We start from the raw sequence: 18,006 nt of genomic DNA, 5'->3' as shown, positions 1-18,006 counted from the left end.
ATTAAGCCTTCATGCTGGTTAATTAACACTACCTGAAATTTAACCAGCTTAGAAAGTCCCTGACACATCAGAACATGGCACCATAATATTCTTATCCCAGACTATTTCACTGCTCCTGACCATTAACTCTGCAGGAGCTCAGAAATACCCTGAGATCCTCCTTTGCTGCTATTAACCTCAAAAACTAAATTGGATGCTGTAGTTCTTTCTGGCCAACAAGCAATGCAGCTTGAAAAATAAATTAAATCTCTGGGTTTTCCCTAAAACAGATCTCCTGCATCTGCAAAGTCTTGCCCATAACAATTTGCAGCTCATGTCTACACAACTAAATTTAGGCTCTGCACATTTTTCTTACCCCCTGAGTATAAAAGAAGCATTTTCCTTCCAGTATCAGCAGCCTCTCTCCATGGTCCCCTCTCCAGATAAATTGTTTCTCCCATTAATGAGTTGTACCTCGTACAAATCCTGTGTAGGAGCTCCCTGTACAACTCATTTCTCCAGAAGACTTGCCATGTCCTGGGCAATGCTGGGAAAGCTTCCAAGGCAGGAAATCTGTGAGGCAGCAGATTGGGAGTTATTGACCTTCAAGAATATAGATTTCATTTATCAGGATCCTGGGCCCCAGCCGGGCTGTCCTCACCTGAATAAATTGGCTCTGGAGCAAACAGCTGAATTTTTCAGAGGCTTGTGAGACACACAGTCCCTGTTTCTTTGAAAATGGTGGGAAAATCTCCAGGTTTAGGTTGGTTTTCTGTGATGTTGGAGGTGTTGTGCTGCAGCTGCACAAAGGAAGGGCCTGGCAATTCAGGAAATAGCCTCAGGTTGCATCAGGGGAAGTTTAGGTTGGATGTTAGGAAAGTTTCTTCAGGCTGCCCAGTTTGGTATTTTCAGGGTTCCCTGTGGCAGGAAGGAAATGATGAATCTGACTCCATGTTCTTAGAAGGCTAATCTATTATTTTATAATATTGTATTATTTTAAAGAATGCTATACTAAACTATGCTAAAGAATAGAGCAAGGATGCAGACAGAAGGCTTAACAAGATACTAACTAAAAACTCGTGGCTCTCCAGAGTCTCAACACAGCCTGACCATGATTGGTCATTAACTAAAAACAATTCACATGTTGGATAGACAATCTCCAAACCACATTCCACAGCAGAAAAACAAGGTGAAGCAAATGAGATAATATTCCCCTCCCTTTTCTCTGAGGCTTCTCAGAAGAAATCCCGGGCAAGGGATTTTTCAGAAAATATGATGGTGACAGCCCAGGGCAGTGGTGCACTTCCCATCTCTGGAATTGTTAAAAACTGTATGGATTTGACACCTGAGAACAGGGTTTATTGTTCAACAAGGTGATGGTTGATGATCTCAGAAGTTTTTTCCAACCTTAGAGATTCTGTGGACTCCTTGGCCTCTGGAGAGCAGGGCTCTCTCCATTCAAGAAATTGAGTTCCATAATCCAAGTTCTCATTGCTCCTCTGGAGGAACAACTGGACAGCTGGGAATTCCAAACAGAGATGTTGGAGCACAGTGAGGTTTTTAAGAGGCAGTAGAAACAAAACGTGTGTGCTTTATCTCCTAGGCAGAGGTCTTGGCTGGAGAGGGACAAAGTTGGAGTCTGGCAAAAATGGAAAGAATCTTTTTCCCCTTTCTCCCTTTTTTATTTGCAGTACAATAGATTTTCAGTACACTCCTGAAAGTGTTCCATTAAAGATAATGTGACGCCCTGTCAGCAGGAGAACTTGTAAAATGACTTTTACAGAAACTTTAAAGGAATTCCAGTAATTTAAGCCAGAAACAAATGTTCTAATTGAAGCTGCTCTCCTGGGAGGGCTGGGATTGCTTAGCCTGGAGAGGAGCAGCTCCAGGGAGAGCTCAGAGCCCCTGCAGGGCCTGAAGGGAATCCAAGAGAGCTGGAGAGGGACTGGGGACAAGGATGGAGGGACAGGACACAGGGAATGGCTTTAAGCTGTCAGTGGGTAGATTTGGATGGGATATTGGGAATTAGGAATTGTTCCCTGGGAGGGTGGGCAGGGCCTGGGATGGAATTGCCAGAGCAGCTGTGGCTGCCCCTGGATCCCTGGCAGTGCCCAAGGCCAGGCTGGACATTGGGGTTGGAGCACCTGGGACAGTGGGAGGTGTCCCTGCCATGGCAGGGATGGAAGGAGATTTAAACCCAAATCATTCTGGTGTGATTCCAGGGTCTGGTTTTCTCCTGTTCATCTCCACTTCCTTGCTAGGAAGAGTGCAAGGATTATGTGATTATTGTCTGTTGTACATGAACTAAATCTGGATCACATTTAATTTGAGGATTCATTTTTCAGGCTCTGGAACATTTACAGAATCCATTATTAATATTAATATTCAGTAACATCTAAAGGCTTTGTTCAGGCTAGAGGAGGTGCAGCCTCTGCTCTGGTGTGTTTATGGTGCTGACAGACAAAGGTGGGAAGGTGAAAAAATATCAAAGGAGATTTAATTCTGCTAAAGTTGTTATTTAATCAGTGGCAGTGCTGTGGTACCTATAGGCAGTGATGTGTAGGCAGAGTGTGTCTGCTTTCAGAATCACTGAATGGTTTGGGCTGGGAAGGACCTTTAAAGGTCACCTGGTTCTACCCTGTCACAAGGACATCTGTCAGCTCTCCCAGGTTCCTGCAGCCTGGCCTGGGACACTTCCAGGGATCCAGGGGCAGCCACAGCTGTGCCAGGGCCTGCCCACCCTCACAGGGAGGGATTTCTTCCCAATATCCCATCTAAACCTTGTGCATTCCCAGACCTGGTTTGGGAACACATCTGTGCTCATCCAGGAGTCAGTGGGAAGTTGCTTAAAGGGAGTTTGTTTACAATGTTGATGCAAATCAAAAATTATTTAGGTTTCAGTTTATTTCCAGTCTCATTTTGGAGAGGGGCTGGTTAAATCTGGAGCACACAAAGAGGGAAGCAGGACAAGGGAAGTGATAGTCACACAATTGTCTTTGAAATTAAAATATGCACAAGTTATGGATGGCTGAAGTTCAGAAGAAAATGGCACTCAAAATGAGGGAAGGTTAAGTGATTTTGAAAGCTTTCACTTGCTGACTTAACAAACACCTGAATATTAGTTCAGCTCCTATAAATTGGTGCTGTATTGCCCTTCTGAATCAAAATGAACTCATCTTGGTGTGTGAAAATGTCCCCCTTCTTCTGCAACTGTGCCTTTACTCTTAAATTCATGTTAATTTTTGTTTAAAAATAAAAACATGCTCTGTATCATCATGCTAGATTAGATCCATAACATGGATAAAAACATTCAGATCCTTCCATTTGCAAAAATTGCGTTGCAGAGCGTTCAGGCTGCCTTGTAATTTCCTGCAGACGTGATCCCTCATTACCGTGATTGTAATTAGTCCTTCTGATGCGTTTTTCACCTTCAAGGCACTTTACAAACATGAGGCAACTCATGCTCATTCCAGTCCTCTTCCCCAGATAAATAACATTCTGAACCTTGTTGGAGAAATAAGTAAAATCAAGAGGAGGGGTCGAATATCACGAGGAGCTGCAAAGCAAGGTTAATGAAGAACCAGATTCTGCTCCTTGTGAGCATTCATGGCTTTTTAATCTTAAATTAGGTCACCACTTTGTCCAGACATCATCCCAGCTGGTTTTTGCAGAACTCAGAAGCTCCTTTCCCCTTGCTCAGCCCCACAGTGCAGTTTTCAGCCCTTATTTTGTCTTTACTTGGAGGGCAGGAATCTCTCTCCTTTCTCCATGTGATCTCCCATGTTTTTCCCTCTGCATTTCCTCACCTCCTGCACCATCAGCAGCTCCCTCCCTGCTCCTGCTGCTTTCCAGCCATTCCCACTCAGTTTGCCAGGATAACCTTTCAGTCCATCCCTCCCCTTGAAAATTGGCTCCTTTTTTCCAGAGAGGAGCAGGGATGGCCAGTGAACCAGTGGGACCCATCTTGCTTTTTGTGACATTGGCATGTTCCACGTGAAGACTTGCTGACCATTCATCCTTAATGTTTTATTCTTATTTTTCAAATCAGCAGCTAGAACCAGGAATTTTTCTAAAAGTCTTATTTTTTCCAAGTTTTCCAGATATACTAAGGATTGCAGTTTTACCTTGCAGATCATCTTGCTTTTTGTGACAATGTCATGTTCCGTATGAAGACTTGCTGAAGATTCATCCTTAATGTTTTATTCTCGTTTTTCAAATCAGCATCTAGAACCAGGAATTTTTCTAAAAGTCTTATTTTTTCCAAGTTTTCCAGATATACTAAGAATTGCAGTTTCACCTTGCAGATCAGTAGACAAAGAGAATTCACCTGGCACTGATTTTGGGGCTTTGAGTGTGGAATTTCATTTGTGTCGTTTGGGGTGTAAAATATCTCTTATTTGCACTTTCAAGTGCTTTGAAGAGAATGAGATTGAGGTTTTTTTATGAGATGGATACAGGGATGAGTTATTGTGAAGGTTTCCCCAGGTCACATTTCCTCTTCTGTTCCCAGCATCCACCTCCCACCATCCTTGGAAGTTGTGGTGCTTCATCCCAAACTCCCTGTCCCCAAAGGTGGATATTTTTTGGGAAAATGAGGAATTGTGTGTTCAGCCCTTCCCCTCAGCCCTTCTCCATCCCCTCAGGATTCCACCAGGACCATGTGTGGCCTCATGCTGAGAGGAGAATGAGGTGGTGTGGCCAGAGCATTTAAATTTAAGATGAAGGCTAAAGATAAAATCTGCATTTCTACCTTATTCTGAAACTCATTTTTATAATAAAGTGAGGTCAGCAATGCCAACCAGATTTCAGCAGCAGAAGTAGATCATCAAGTTTGATCTTAGGTAGCCTGGTGTGCTAATTTAAGCATATTTTTGGGTTGGAGTGGTTCTTTACCTTTGGAGTGGAAAAAACAAATGAAAAATGCACATTTAAAACCATTCTTGCTGCTCCTCATTAAGATTGTTGCCTTCTGAGGAGCTGAAGGATATTGTTAAATTTCTTTGGGTCACTGGAGACGGCTGCTGAATTTCATGGTTGAGGAACAAGAAGAAGAAGAACCAATGGAAATATAATGAGTATTTGTTCAAAGCAATATCTGCAAATTGCCTGTCCTGTCTAATACAGATTACAGATATTAGAGGGAGAGAGAGGTGATTATGAAATATAATCAATCACCAGCCTTGCTCCAAAGCCTTAGGTCCTGGTTTTCTTGGTGGACGGGCTGTGTTTAGCCCAGCCATTACTGGATGGGCTGGCAGGAATTATTTCATTTCTGAAGCTCTTTGATCATTTCACTTGATTGGGATCCAGTAAATGTGCATCCTGTGCCAGGGAAGGTCATGGAGCAGATCACCTTGAGTGCCACCAGGCCAAGAGCGCTGATGGCACCTGGGGTATGTTAAAAATGGTGTGGAGCAGGACCAGGGCAGGGATTGTCCCTCTGTACTGGCACTGCTCAGGCATCTCCAATCTCATTTTTAAGTTTTGGGCGCCTCAATGATAAAAAAGTCATTGGGGGCCTGGAGTGTGTCCAGGGAAGGGATCAGAGCCCCAGGAGGGGCTGAGGGAGCTGGGCAGGGGCTGCAGAATCCCTGAGGAGCTGGGCAGGGGCTGCAGAATCCCTGAGGAGCTGGGCAGGGCTGCAGAATCCCTGAGGAGCTGGGAAGGGGCTGCAGAATCCCTGAGGAGCTGGGCAGGGCTCACCTGGAGCAAAGGAGGCTCAGGGGCCCTTGTGGCTCTGCACAGCTCCTGCCAGGAGGGCACAGCCGGGGGGAACAGGGACAGGAGCAGAGGGAACGGCCTCAGGCTGGGCCAGGGCAGCTCAGGGTGGATTTTGGGAACAATTTCCTCATGGAAAGGTTTGTGGAGGCCTGGCACAGCTGCCCAGGGAGGTTTGGATTGGAGTCCCCATCCTGGAGGGATTTGAAATCCATGTGGATGTGGCACTTGGGGACACAGGACAGTGGTGGCCTTGGCAGTGCTGGGAATGGTTGGACTCAGTGAACTTGGAGGGCTTTTCCAGCCTCAACAATTCCATGAATAGAGACATTTATAACCCCAGCACAGCTCTTTGGCACGTCAGATGCTCAGTGTTTTCAGGCATGTGACACAATTCATTTGGTTGCTTTATCCAGATTTATTTGATTCTAATGTTGATGTTTAACCAAGGTATGTAATTCAGCTTCTTTTTGTTGTTTTGTGATTTTTTTATTCCAACAGATGTGGGAAGAGGCCATTGCCTTGGGTAAAGAACTTGCAGAACAGTATGAAAATGAAATGTTTGATTATGAACAACTCAGTGAACTGCTGGTAGGTTTTTTTAATGACATAGACACTGCAATAATTTATTTCAGAGTTGAATTTCTAAGCTTTTAAAATTATATAAAAAATAGTATATCAATGACAGTGAAATTCAGAAACAAATACCCATCATGGTTTCGTTGGACCAATGTCAATTAACTGGCTACCAGTGGATTGTCTGAAAAACATTGAATTTATTTTTTTTAGCTGAAAGAAAAGCATTTCAGTAATGTTAAGCTGATTTATTTGGGGTATAAAAGGAAATTTTGAATTTAAATATAAATGGGGACATGAAAAAAAATCCCCATTCTCTCTCAAGTGTCTTTCTATATTCACATTTCTTTTTTTAGGTATGAATAATCCCCAAGCATTCATGTCTCCAGTCAGTTATTTTTGCCCTGACGTTACCCATTCATTATTCCTGCACCATTTTTTTCCTCCTGTTCTCTTCCAAAGAGATAAATGGCAGCTGTCACTGTCCCTCCTCAGGTCCCAGCCATTTCCACAGGAGTTGGGATGTGATTCCCGTTTGTTTCTGAAAATTCTTGACTCTAAAGTTTTTGATGCCTTTTGCTTTTGCACTCAGAGTACATTTTCCCCAATTTCTTTGAATTATTTATCTGTTTTCTCTATCCCAGTGTGTCTGAGCTGGGCATTCCTGTGGTGTTGAACTCAGCTCCACACAGCCCCAGCTCACTGCTCCTGGTGAGGTGGGCACAAAATATTCTTCATTTCAGCATAAAAGGAATTGGGTAGGATTGTTCCTCAGCTAGAAATGATTGTCAGAGGTGATTATTCACCAGGGGTGGCTACTCTCCCAAGTCCCTCAGTTTAATTTTCCATCTCCTTTTTGCTTGTACATGGGAACATGAATGGGTTTGTCACAGAGGCAGCCACTCTTTAATTATCCTACTGGATCCATTTTGAAGGAGAAGTTGGGATTTGCACTTTATTCATTGTAGCCAGTGATCACAGAGTGATTGAATGATTTGGCTTGGGAGGACCTTAAAGCTCATCCGGTTCCACCTACTTTGCCATGGGCAGGGACACCTTCCACTGCCCCAGGTTGCTCCAAGCCCTGTCCAACCTGGCCTTGGATATTTCCATGGAGTTTCTCCCTCTTCTAAGAAAGGAGACCCAGAATTTCCAGTCCTCACATCAGACAATTAAGTTTATCTGCTCATCAGCCAGGAGGTGAGATGTCACAGAATTAGTCCTGGTGTGCATTTCCCTCACAAGACAGAGATCAAAATTCACTCTCCCATATGAGTCAGGTCTCACATACCCCATCAGCTTTTCTTATTGCTGCTGAACAGCTCCTTGTTTTCTCCCACAATAAAATTTAGAAGTTTTTTGTTATTTCTGTTCTCCCTCTTGTCTCTTTTCTTCAAGCAATATTAAATATTAGCCTCTAAGACAATTCACAAATAACAAAATAGTTTTGCTCCAGATGAGCTGAGAAATATTCAGCAGATCTGGGTCTTTGTAGTCTTGGTGCCATTTACAGTTATCTGTCGTGTGGGAGCAGCACTAAACCTCCCCCCAGATCAAAAGTCATTCTCTTTGCAGAAATAATAGACTAAAAATAAGTTAATGAACAGATCTTCTGAAGCTGCTCATTTGCTATTATTTCATCATTAGAGATAAAGAAGAAGTCGGCGTCGAAAGCAGATGGCGTCTGACATGCGTGTGTTTATTCCAACATTTACATTTTCCTGCAGTTCTCAACTGCCTGCTTTCCATATGCAAATTCATGGTTGTAAAGATGGAAGAGAAGTAGTAGAAAAATGTAATGAGATGTAAGAGCCCAAAACTGACAAGTCAGCACCATTGGGATGAGCTGTGAGTGGCTTCATCCTTCCGGTGTTTCGGCAATGGAAGTGTCACAACTGGAATTTCAGATTGCCTTGCAAATTCCTGACCTTCACTGCCAGTGAAATAGTGGATGGGAATCAGTGAGGTTCACCAAGATGAGGCCCATCAAAATTGGGATATTGGATATGGAACAGTAAGGTTCACAGTGATGAAGTTCATCAGAATTGAGATATTGGATATGGAACAATAAAGTTCACCAATATGAGGTCCATCAAAATTGAGATATTGGATATGGAGCAGTGATGTTCACCATGATAAGGTGAAATTCATCAAAATTGAAATATTCCTTAGGGAACAGTCAGATTCACTATGGTGAGTAGAAAAATCATGGCTACAGAGTCTGGTATTTCCAAATATTGCCATGAATCTGATATAAAGGTGAGGAAAAACAGGGGAATGAAACAGCTTTAATTTAGAGGTGCATACAAGATCTTAAGTGTAAGGAATCTCCTAAAAACTCAGGTCATTCAAATCCCTCCTGTTTCTTTTGCAGAGAAAACAAGCCCAGTTCTATGAAAACATTGTGAAGGTGATACGACCAAAACCAGATTATTTTGCTGTTGGATACTATGGCCAGGGATTCCCAACGTTCATAAGGGTAAGTGTCACCTGTTTCCAGAGACTTTCCTTGCTCTAGAAATTCCCCTTGGCTTGGAGAAACCTGTCTGACACTGACAGGTATTTTTTAGGTGTACAAAACAAACACTGTTTTTTTCCTTTCTGGTTTCTATGATGGAATAGTTGAATTTTAGTAGAAAAACTTTCTCCTCAAACATATTCAGTACTTTCTATTTCTTCAGGGTATCACTAGAAATGAAGATAAATGACCCAGTCCATCACTCGGGGTCATAACCATCTGAAATGGTGACATTTTTGCCTGGCAGGTTGATATATATTTATATGTATAATATATATATATGACCATGGTAGAGAAACTTTTTGTATGACCATGTTTTCTGGTGAGTGTCCTTTCCAGCATTGTCACTAAAATGAAGTTGACTATCAAAGGTGTATATGACACCTTTAACAGCAATTTTTATCATTGATCTGTGTGTGTCATGTGCCGATTTAAGACATGTGTCACTCGGTTGATGCCAGGATCATAGCTTTAGTGACATTTTAAGGGGTTTTTTCACTAATATTAGGATTTTTACAGGTTGAATTAGTGGTTAAAGAAAAGTGGGGCTATAACCTGTCTGAATTGCATCTGTATTATGATTCTCTGGCACTTGGCAGTTGCTGACACAGAAATAACCCATTATTATTTTGTTAACTTCCCTGGGCATTCTGTGCCAGGGCTCACCACCCTTACAGGAATTAATTCCTTCCCAATTTGCCCTCTGAAAGCCAGGCTGTTGAGTGCCCTGCTGCTGGAGAAAATCCTCACTTTTCCCTCTATTCCAGCCTTCCCTGTGAATTACAAATGTATGTACATAAATTACAGTTATACAGAGCCATCTATTATTACCTTTCTTTCCCCTACTGAGCTTTTCAAAAGGCAGCATTGCAGAACCGAACCCAACTGGGCAAATGTGAACAACTCCAGGTTCCTACCCCCAGTCAAAACACCCTTTTTTAATAAGTTCTGCATAATTTCTTCACCAAGTATTCATTTTGAGATGAGTAATGAGGTTAAGCATATGCAGATGCAAATTTTATCCAAACTTGCTTTAATATGTTTGATCAGTTAAAAATATGCAAGTTGTCTTTTACATTTTCCTTTAGAATTTAATGAACTCAGCATGTAAGTGGACTGTATAAAATATCTCTTCATTTTCGTTACTGGCAAAGAAGAAACCAATGCTTACAAATACAATAAACCTAATTTTAAAGTTATAAAAAGTTTAAAGTTTATTATGGCAAAAATCCAATCCATTAATGTGAGTCTTTTTTTTGGATATTCCTCCTTAAATCTGCATTATGTTTCTGTTTTTCCCTGCTACTCTTTTTTGCTCACCTGAGTGCCTTTGAATAAATGTTTATGTATAAAAAGCCTAATCCAGTTTATTTATTAACATCCATTCCATTATTAGCTGTGGAAGGTGGAGGAGACATCTTGGATTTGGTAATAATTTCTCTCAATATATTTTCAATGGCCACCAATGCTACAGATCCTTGAAATCATGTTTTGAGGTGATTTTAGTGTGGCTTTAAAAAATACCTGAAGGTAAACATGGGCTTAATGATCCCAGGATGGAATTAGAGATGAGAAAAAGATATTGATAAAGTATTGATTACGACACAGTGTGAGGAGTGAGAAATTCCTCTCATACTGAGAAGTGCTAACAGCATTGGTTAGCACTTCTGAGGTCCCAGTTCTGTACTGGGAGCAGTGGTTTTAGCTCTGGAGGTGCCCCTGTGATGCCTTGTGTAGGCTGCCCTAGAGCAGGGGCTGAACAGAGCTCCAGAATAAAGCAGGGATTTATTCAAAGGATCTCCTCCATGGATCCACCCTGGGCAGCACCAGAGCCCAGCCAGGGCTGCACCCAAGGTGAACCAAAATGGCCCCAAAATGCACGGCCGGGCACGGGGTCTGTCCCTGGCATCAGTTCTGCTCCATTTGCACCTTGCAGTTCATTGTCCCATTCCAGCTTTAGCCCAGGCAGTCCCACCCTGCTTGTTTTTCTCTCTCCAGCCCACGGTGTTTGTGCTCCTGGGCTGAGATTGGGATCATTTGTCCTTGGTGCCCAGCTGGAGCAGGAATTGTTTTGTCTCCCTGCTCTGTGCACAGAGCTCAGCATCCCTGATGTGAACCCAGACCCACACACTAAAGCAGCACAGAATGTAAAACACAGAAAAGTTAAACCTGAGGCATCATGTGTTTGCAGAACAAAGTGTTCATTTACCGGGGCAAGGAGTACGAGCGCCGCGAGGACTTTGAGGCGCGGCTGCTGACGCAGTTCCCCAACGCCGAGAAGATGAAGACAACGTCACCCCCTGGTGATGACATCAAAACCTCCTCTGGCCAGTGTATCCTTGGGCTGTACATCCACTACAGCCAGTGCATCCAGCAGCTCAAGTCAAGGATTTATGGCCAACAAGTTGCACTTCCGCCCTGATGGGTGTAATGCACCAATTTTGTTGTTTTGTCCTTTTTTGTGTGTGTTTCTGTTGAGCTGATTGCTCTATGTGACTGAAATTCCCTTTTCACTTCTTAACCCCTGAAATTCAGATATTCAGTGCTTCACTGTTAAGCCCAAACTGGATTTACCCTCGAAATTTCACAGGCCGGTGTCAGAGCAAATTGTGAGGTGAGTTTGGGTTGGGTTTTGTTGTTTCTCTGTCCCCTTTATAGCACATTGTTGTAATAGGAATCTGTGCACAGTCAAGGGGCATGGGCATTGTGAGGGCATTTAATGATGATTTTTACTATTGGCACACAGTCCAACCCACTGGAAAATAATGATCCCATATTTGTTCATTAACTTCCTCTAATACTAGAATTTACAATCCATTCCTAAACAGACAGCATTTGATTTTCATGGTGCATTGGGGCTTGGAACTGCATGATCTCTGAGGTCATTTCCGACCCAATCCATTCAGTGATTCCATGATTCTTTTCCGTCTTTTCAGTTTCTACAGGGTGAATGAAGTCCAACGCTTTGAGTATTCACGTCCTGTTCGAAAAGGAGAGAAAAACCCAGACAACGAATTTGCAGTAAGAAATTATGAAGAAAATAAACTACTTTTGGTTTGCTTGTTTATCCCCCTCTATTCTGAGCATCTGAGCCATTCATTATCTTTTGCTTGTTGAGAAATAAATTCTAGGTTTAAAGGGATTATTTTTCATAGAAAGTTAATTAAGCCAATTTATCATGTTCTCGTTTATACCAAAAGGAAAAAAAAAATGGGCAAAGCTGTATTTATTTTGTAAAAATAGCTCTTCTGAGAAGGGATTTTTAATAGTTACACCTGAAACTCATCTTGCTGTGAAGATTCCAGTCCGGCATCTGAAAATCTTTTGTCACTAATACCTTTTGCTTTTCCTGGCTTTTTTTTTTTTTTTTTTTAAATAATTTGTTTCATCTAATGGTCAATAAATGAGTGCTGTGAGGAGGCCCTGGCACAGGGTGCCCTGAGCAGCTGTGCAGATCCCTGGAAGTGCCCAAGGCCAGCTTGGATGGGGCTTGGAACAGCCTGGGATATTGGAAGGTGTCCCTGCTCCTGGAACTGGATGGATTTTAAAGTCCTTTCCAACCCAAAAACATCCAGTAAAACCAGGGGATCTTTCCTTAGTATTCTCCTTCAGAATGGGAGCAGTTGTTCCCTGCTAAGTCGCATACCAGATTTAAATCAGTGCTGCTCCATTCTCCATTTGGAATTTCCCCCTGGCTCTGTGACATCTGCCATACCTTGGTCCTTGTCCTGCTGCTGATGTTTTAGGGCTTTGCTCGGGGTCCCAGCTGCCCATGGATAACGTGACACTTGTGTTCCCTTTGCAGAACATGTGGATTGAGAGAACCATCTATGTGACAGCCTACAAATTACCGGGGATCCTCAGGTGGTTTGAGGTCAAATCAGTTTTCATGGTAAGATCAGCTTGGCTGTGTTGAGATTGTGTAGCAAATGGGGATTTTATACAGCCAGGGAGCATTTGTGTGTCTCAGTGGCTGTGTTTAGATCTGTGAACAAGGAATCCATGGGGTTGGACCTGGCACATCCTGAGGGTGACTCAGGCAATGAAGCCAGCTCTCCAAGGCCTTCAGCCCTTTCAGAAAGCATTTGTGTCTCTCAGCAGGTGCCTAGAATGAAGAGAAACCTGAAGTGGTGCAGGGAAACCATGCTCCATCCCAGACAATCTAGCCTGAACTTTATCAAAGAGGAGCTGGATATTTTGATTGTCATTAATTCAAAATACCCCAATAATCAAAGGCATTGTGTGGCTGCCACTTGTGGTTAAAGGTTGTTTTTGTTTCTTCTCCATATTTAGCTAAATATACCCTCAGCAACCTCACAGAGTAACTCCAAATTACTCATTTCTCTGTTCAACCATTTAGACTGTTTAGATAAGACATATCCATTAAACGCCTTTAAGATTAAATTATTCTTATGCAGCTGTAATTTTTAAGTAGCAATAAAAACATTGTTACTGCGTTTTTGAAATCTCTCTTGTGAGGCTTATTTTTAAAGGAAAAGAACAATTTGCATATGATTAATTAAAACCTTTTTCATTGCTCCATTGAGGTTATGTTGGACAGTTGTATTTGGATGAACAGAAGTAATGCAGAAAATTACTATGGTATCTATAGTAACAGAATATGAATGTGATGTGTGACAGTAACAGGCAGCTGAATAAAACACATTGAATTTTTAATGAATTTCGTAGTTTCAATATAACCCTGATGGGGAAGATTGTATTTATCTTCGTGATGGCAAGAAGTGCTGTTTGTAAAGGCTGGCAGATCTGATGCCAGTCCGGATGGGCAGAGAGCAGAGCCTGACAGGCACTTGGTGTGCACCCCTCCTGCTCTGCCTGGCACCCAAATGGGCACAAACCCCCTCAGCCCTTTGGGAGCAAGGATTGTGTGAGTTGCAGAGCTGAGAAATGACAGCAGAATGGAACTTAATAACGTGTGGGAAGACTGCTACAGATAACTTCTGACCTCCTCTGGCACAGTTCCCACAAAATGGATATTGACTTTCCTCAAGATCTCTGTCAGCTAAAATGCTGCAAGGAGGATCACAGGGTTTACATCCCTGTAATGCTAAATTGTGATTATGGATACAGATATTATTGATCCCTTGCTAAGCACCAGGGTACTCCAGCAGCTCTGCATGTTTCATATTTTATTGATGGAACTGGAATATCGTTAAAGGGAGAGGTGAGATTACATCAAATCAGTGCTGAGAGAATGGAGTAATTTCATAAATGCAGTGTATTATGTTACATAACCCATAGGAACATGCAGAGTTGCTTTAAATCTGCTGGCTTTTCCAATTCCTTCTGAGTACTTTTACCTAAACCTTTGCAATCTGTTCATTATCTGCAAGGAATTTGGGGCCAGCATTCCTTATTCTGTATCTGATTTGCTTTAGCTGGGCACAAGAAGTTGTAGGGGAGAGGGAGAAGCCAGAGAATTAGAAATCAGATTTGGAATCACATTTGAGTTTAAAAAGCAGAAATGCTAATCTCTGTTTTGTTTTTATCTTGGAATTCTGTACAAATGTCTCAGGACAATGTAATTCCTGTTTTCTCTGGATAGAGTGAGGAGTGCCCAGAGTGGCCCTGGGAGCAAGGCTCAGAATTTACACTTCTCATAAATAGCTTTCACCAGGTTCCAAAGCCCAGTTTGTAGTAGTGAGATGGCAACTGCAATTCTCCATCTGCTTTTAAAAAATTAGAGGGAGTGTTACAAGAGTAGTAAAAGAAAGGAGAATGAGAAAGAAAGCCATGATTGCTGCTACAGAAAAGTCAAAAAGCTGTCAGCTCAATGAGTGCTAATTTCTGGAGATGCTCAAGAGCTTTAAAAGCAATGGTTCATCAACACATTATTGCACAGTTATAAGGCCATTAATACAAGTGACAGAGTGCTAAATTTAGCCTGTGATGTTCCCAGCAGTTTTGCCCAATCGGATGCTGGATGTGGCTTCACTCCCCAGTCCAGATTCCCCTGTGACACTCTGGGCTCTGTCCGAGCCTGGCCTGCTCCCATTCCAGCAGAGCCACCAGGCTCCTTCCCTGCCTTCAGAATCATGCAGCAGGCAGGCTGCTCAAAATGCTAATTAAAACATCCTTGATGTAATCAGCTGGCAGGTGTAAGAGTAACAACTAAAGAGATTTGATTATAAGTGGTTCTCAGAAACAGGGTAAGCAACTGATAGCCAGGTAGAAGTGCTGCTTTGTTTATGTAGCATTTATGTAAATGAGGCTGTAATCAAATATACACTTGCATTTTCCTCACAGGCCTCAATTAACCTTCCTTTCCTCTCCCTTCCACATAATTTTTTTAATACAAGCAGGCTGTGGCTTCCAATGAGGAGTCTCTACACTCTGGGTCACTGCAAGTTACTGATTTTCAGCCCATTCACTAATATTTAAAATATTTTAATTCTGTTTTTTTCAACATGAACTTTTTGAAAGACACGGTAGCTGGGCATAAAAAGTACCTGGAGGTCAGTCCATTAAAATAAAGCAAGTTTTAGACAGCATAAGAGCTAATTCACCTCATGAAGGCATCTGAGGTGACTCTTCATTAAAGTCCAGGTAGAAATAAAATTTCTCCCTTCAGTTCTCAATGGTCAGATGAAGAAAATGTGACCTCTTGGGAAAAAGCACAGCAGATAGTTTGGATGTCATCTCATCAAAATATTCAACTCGATGTCCTTGGAAACACACCAAAATAATCACTGCAAAAATATCTTCCTGATTTTTGAGCGGCTTAGGATTACATTTTCCATCAGGAAATCCACGTTAAAGTTATCATTTCTTTCTTACTGTTACGTTAAGCTGGATCTTCTTTGTGCTGCTAAAACTCACCAACCCTTAATCTCTGATGTTCTCCTTAATCCTCCAAAAAACCTCACGTGATTGCTGCCAGAGCCTTTCTGGATGCTGTGCTGGGATGTAATCCCTCCTGCAGCAGCAAAATGCAGTTAACTTCCTCCACTGATAGCCATCATCATATCAGTTACTGCAGCACAGAGATACCAAGTACCTCAATCACCCTTTCTGGTCGTTATTGGTCAAAAATCTCCCAATAACCTCAGTTCTGAAAGTTCTTGAATGTTTCTGCCCATGGGGTTTTGCTGGGCAGGTTAAAAACTCTGCCCTGGTTTGAAATCTCCTTTTGTTTGGGTTTCAGGTGGAGATCAGCCCGCTGGAAAACGCCATAGAAACCATGCAGCTGACCAATGACAAGATCAATAACATGGTGCAGCAGCACCTGAACGACCCCAACCTGCCCATCAACCCCCTGTCCATGCTGCTCAACGGCATCGTGGACCCCGCTGTCATGGGGGGCTTCGCCAACTACGAGAAGGTAACGCCAGGGTTCCCTGGGTTCCACCAGGAATCCCCTGGGTTCCACCAGGATTCCCTGGATTCCTCCAGGAATCCCTGGATTCCACCAGGATCCCCTGAATTTTATCAGGAATCCCCTGGATTCCACCAGGAATCCCTGGATTCCACCAGGATTCCCTGAATTCCACCAGGAATCCCCTGGATTCCACCAGGTTCCCCTGAATTCCACCAGTATTCCCTGGATTCCACCAGGAATCCCTGCCCTACTGGGAGGAAGGGCTGGGAGAGCTGGGATTGCTCACCTGGAGAGGAGAAGCTTTGGGGTGACCTCAGTGTGGCCTCCCAAAGCCTGAAGGGGCTCCAGGAGAGCTGCAGAGGGACTGGGGACAAGGATGGAGGGACAGGACACAGGGAATGGCTCCCAGTGCCAGAAGGCAGGGATGGATGGGAGATTGGGAATTCCTGGCTGGGATGGAATTCCCAGAGCAGCTGTGGCTGCCCCTGGATCCCTGGCAGTGCCCAAGGCCAGGACATTGGACATTGGGCATGGGAGCACCAGGGACAGTGGGAGGTGTCCCAAGGGATGTTACTGGGTGGGATTTAAAGTCCTTTCCAACCCAAATCACTGTGATTCTGTGATTCCACAATTTTCACTTTGTGTTTCTAGCTGTTACTTCACAGAATTTTTAAGCTGATCAATTTATCTTCGTTGCAGCTCATTCCTCTGGTAGTGGATGTTTCATTTTCTGAATAATGGCTCATTCCTCTCTCTCTCTCTCAATTAGGCTTTTTTTACTGAAAAATACACTCACGAGCATCCAGAGGATCATGACAAGATTGAGAAGCTGAAGGATCTGATTGCTTGGCAGGTAAAAAACTTGAAGTCAGGTTTGGCAGAGGCAGCTGCTGTGGAAAGACAGCTTGGTGTCACTTTGGAGGAAATTCAGACATTATCCTCACCTTGGATACATTTCTTTGCCATTTAAATCTGTTTTGGAGCTTGAGTTAAAGTTCATCTTTTCAAATCTGACATAATTGCTCATTTTGATAAACTTGCAGAGAACAAATGTGATCAAGATATTTTCTTTTTTCTTGTTTCTTTTTTTTTTTTTTTTTTTTGTAAACACAGTAAGTGACAATCTCCCATCTGTATCAGATGAGAAAATATTTTTTTCAGGGCAAACAAGAGACAATTTCAGTTTTGTTCCATGGTCACATACTGGACATTTTTCTGTGGTCACAGTATAATTTTATGATAACTTAAAAAATAGCAGGTTGATTGGAAATAGTTTTTTTTTTCCCACAGAAAAGAGAGTGAATCATTGTCTTTTCATATTCAGTTCTGTTTTTATAATAAAGGGAATAATTTACATTTCCGTAGATTTCAGTCTTAGAGGTAGTAGAGCCAAAGCTACAGAATTCAAAAATAGAATATTCTCTGAAGGCCTTAAAACTATCAGTGAGTAAAAAACTCTTTTGGTCTGACAAAAAAAAAAAAGGCATTTTTAAATTTATTTTCTTGTGAGCTTTTAGAAAAGATTAGATTTTATAAGCTTTAAGTTTTATAGAGAAAAATAATTTGGTCCCAGCAGACTGACTTGGTGTCAGCTCTGTCTTTGCCTCTGAGAGTGAAACTTCAAATGAATTCCAAACACACTTTCCCTCAGCAAAGGCTCACTTTGGTGACATTTGTGTATTAAAATAATATTACAATTTGAAAATAGGTATGGCAGCTGATCACATTGTATTGTAATTATTCAGGGCTTTTAAACACATTATTTCCCATCAGTTTTGTACTTCAAGAACAACAGGAACCAAGAGAATAGAGAAAAGGGATCAACATTTTTTTTTATATCTGAAAATTAAGAGTCACTAAAAGCCTTTTCAGTGCT

The 18,006-nt window shown here is 42.3% G+C and overlaps 1 protein-coding gene across 2 annotated transcripts in view; it reads left to right on the top strand.

Moving 5' to 3' along the window:
• DOCK1 (dedicator of cytokinesis 1) overlaps nt 1–18,006 on the top strand; it is a 277,154-nt gene that overhangs the window by 228,013 nt on the left and 31,135 nt on the right. For both annotated transcript variants that reach the window (XM_054276537.1, XM_054276536.1), the window contains exons 39-46: nt 6,199–6,288; nt 8,648–8,752; nt 10,983–11,124; nt 11,327–11,405; nt 11,728–11,812; nt 12,597–12,683; nt 15,957–16,133; nt 16,900–16,983. In XM_054276537.1, coding sequence (XP_054132512.1) covers nt 6,199–6,288; nt 8,648–8,752; nt 10,983–11,124; nt 11,327–11,405; nt 11,728–11,812; nt 12,597–12,683; nt 15,957–16,133; nt 16,900–16,983 — 849 coding nt within the window. The remainder of the gene's footprint in view (nt 1–6,198; nt 6,289–8,647; nt 8,753–10,982; nt 11,125–11,326; nt 11,406–11,727; nt 11,813–12,596; nt 12,684–15,956; nt 16,134–16,899; nt 16,984–18,006) is intronic.

Source organism: Melozone crissalis, unplaced genomic scaffold, assembly GCF_028551555.1.
Source record: "Melozone crissalis strain CALT ecotype California unplaced genomic scaffold, PUWL_Pcris_2 ptg000019l_1, whole genome shotgun sequence".
Classification (NCBI taxonomy): Eukaryota; Metazoa; Chordata; class Aves; order Passeriformes; family Passerellidae; genus Melozone; species Melozone crissalis.
Note: the sequence above shows the minus strand (reverse complement) of the source record. Positions and strands in the feature narration are given on the sequence as shown.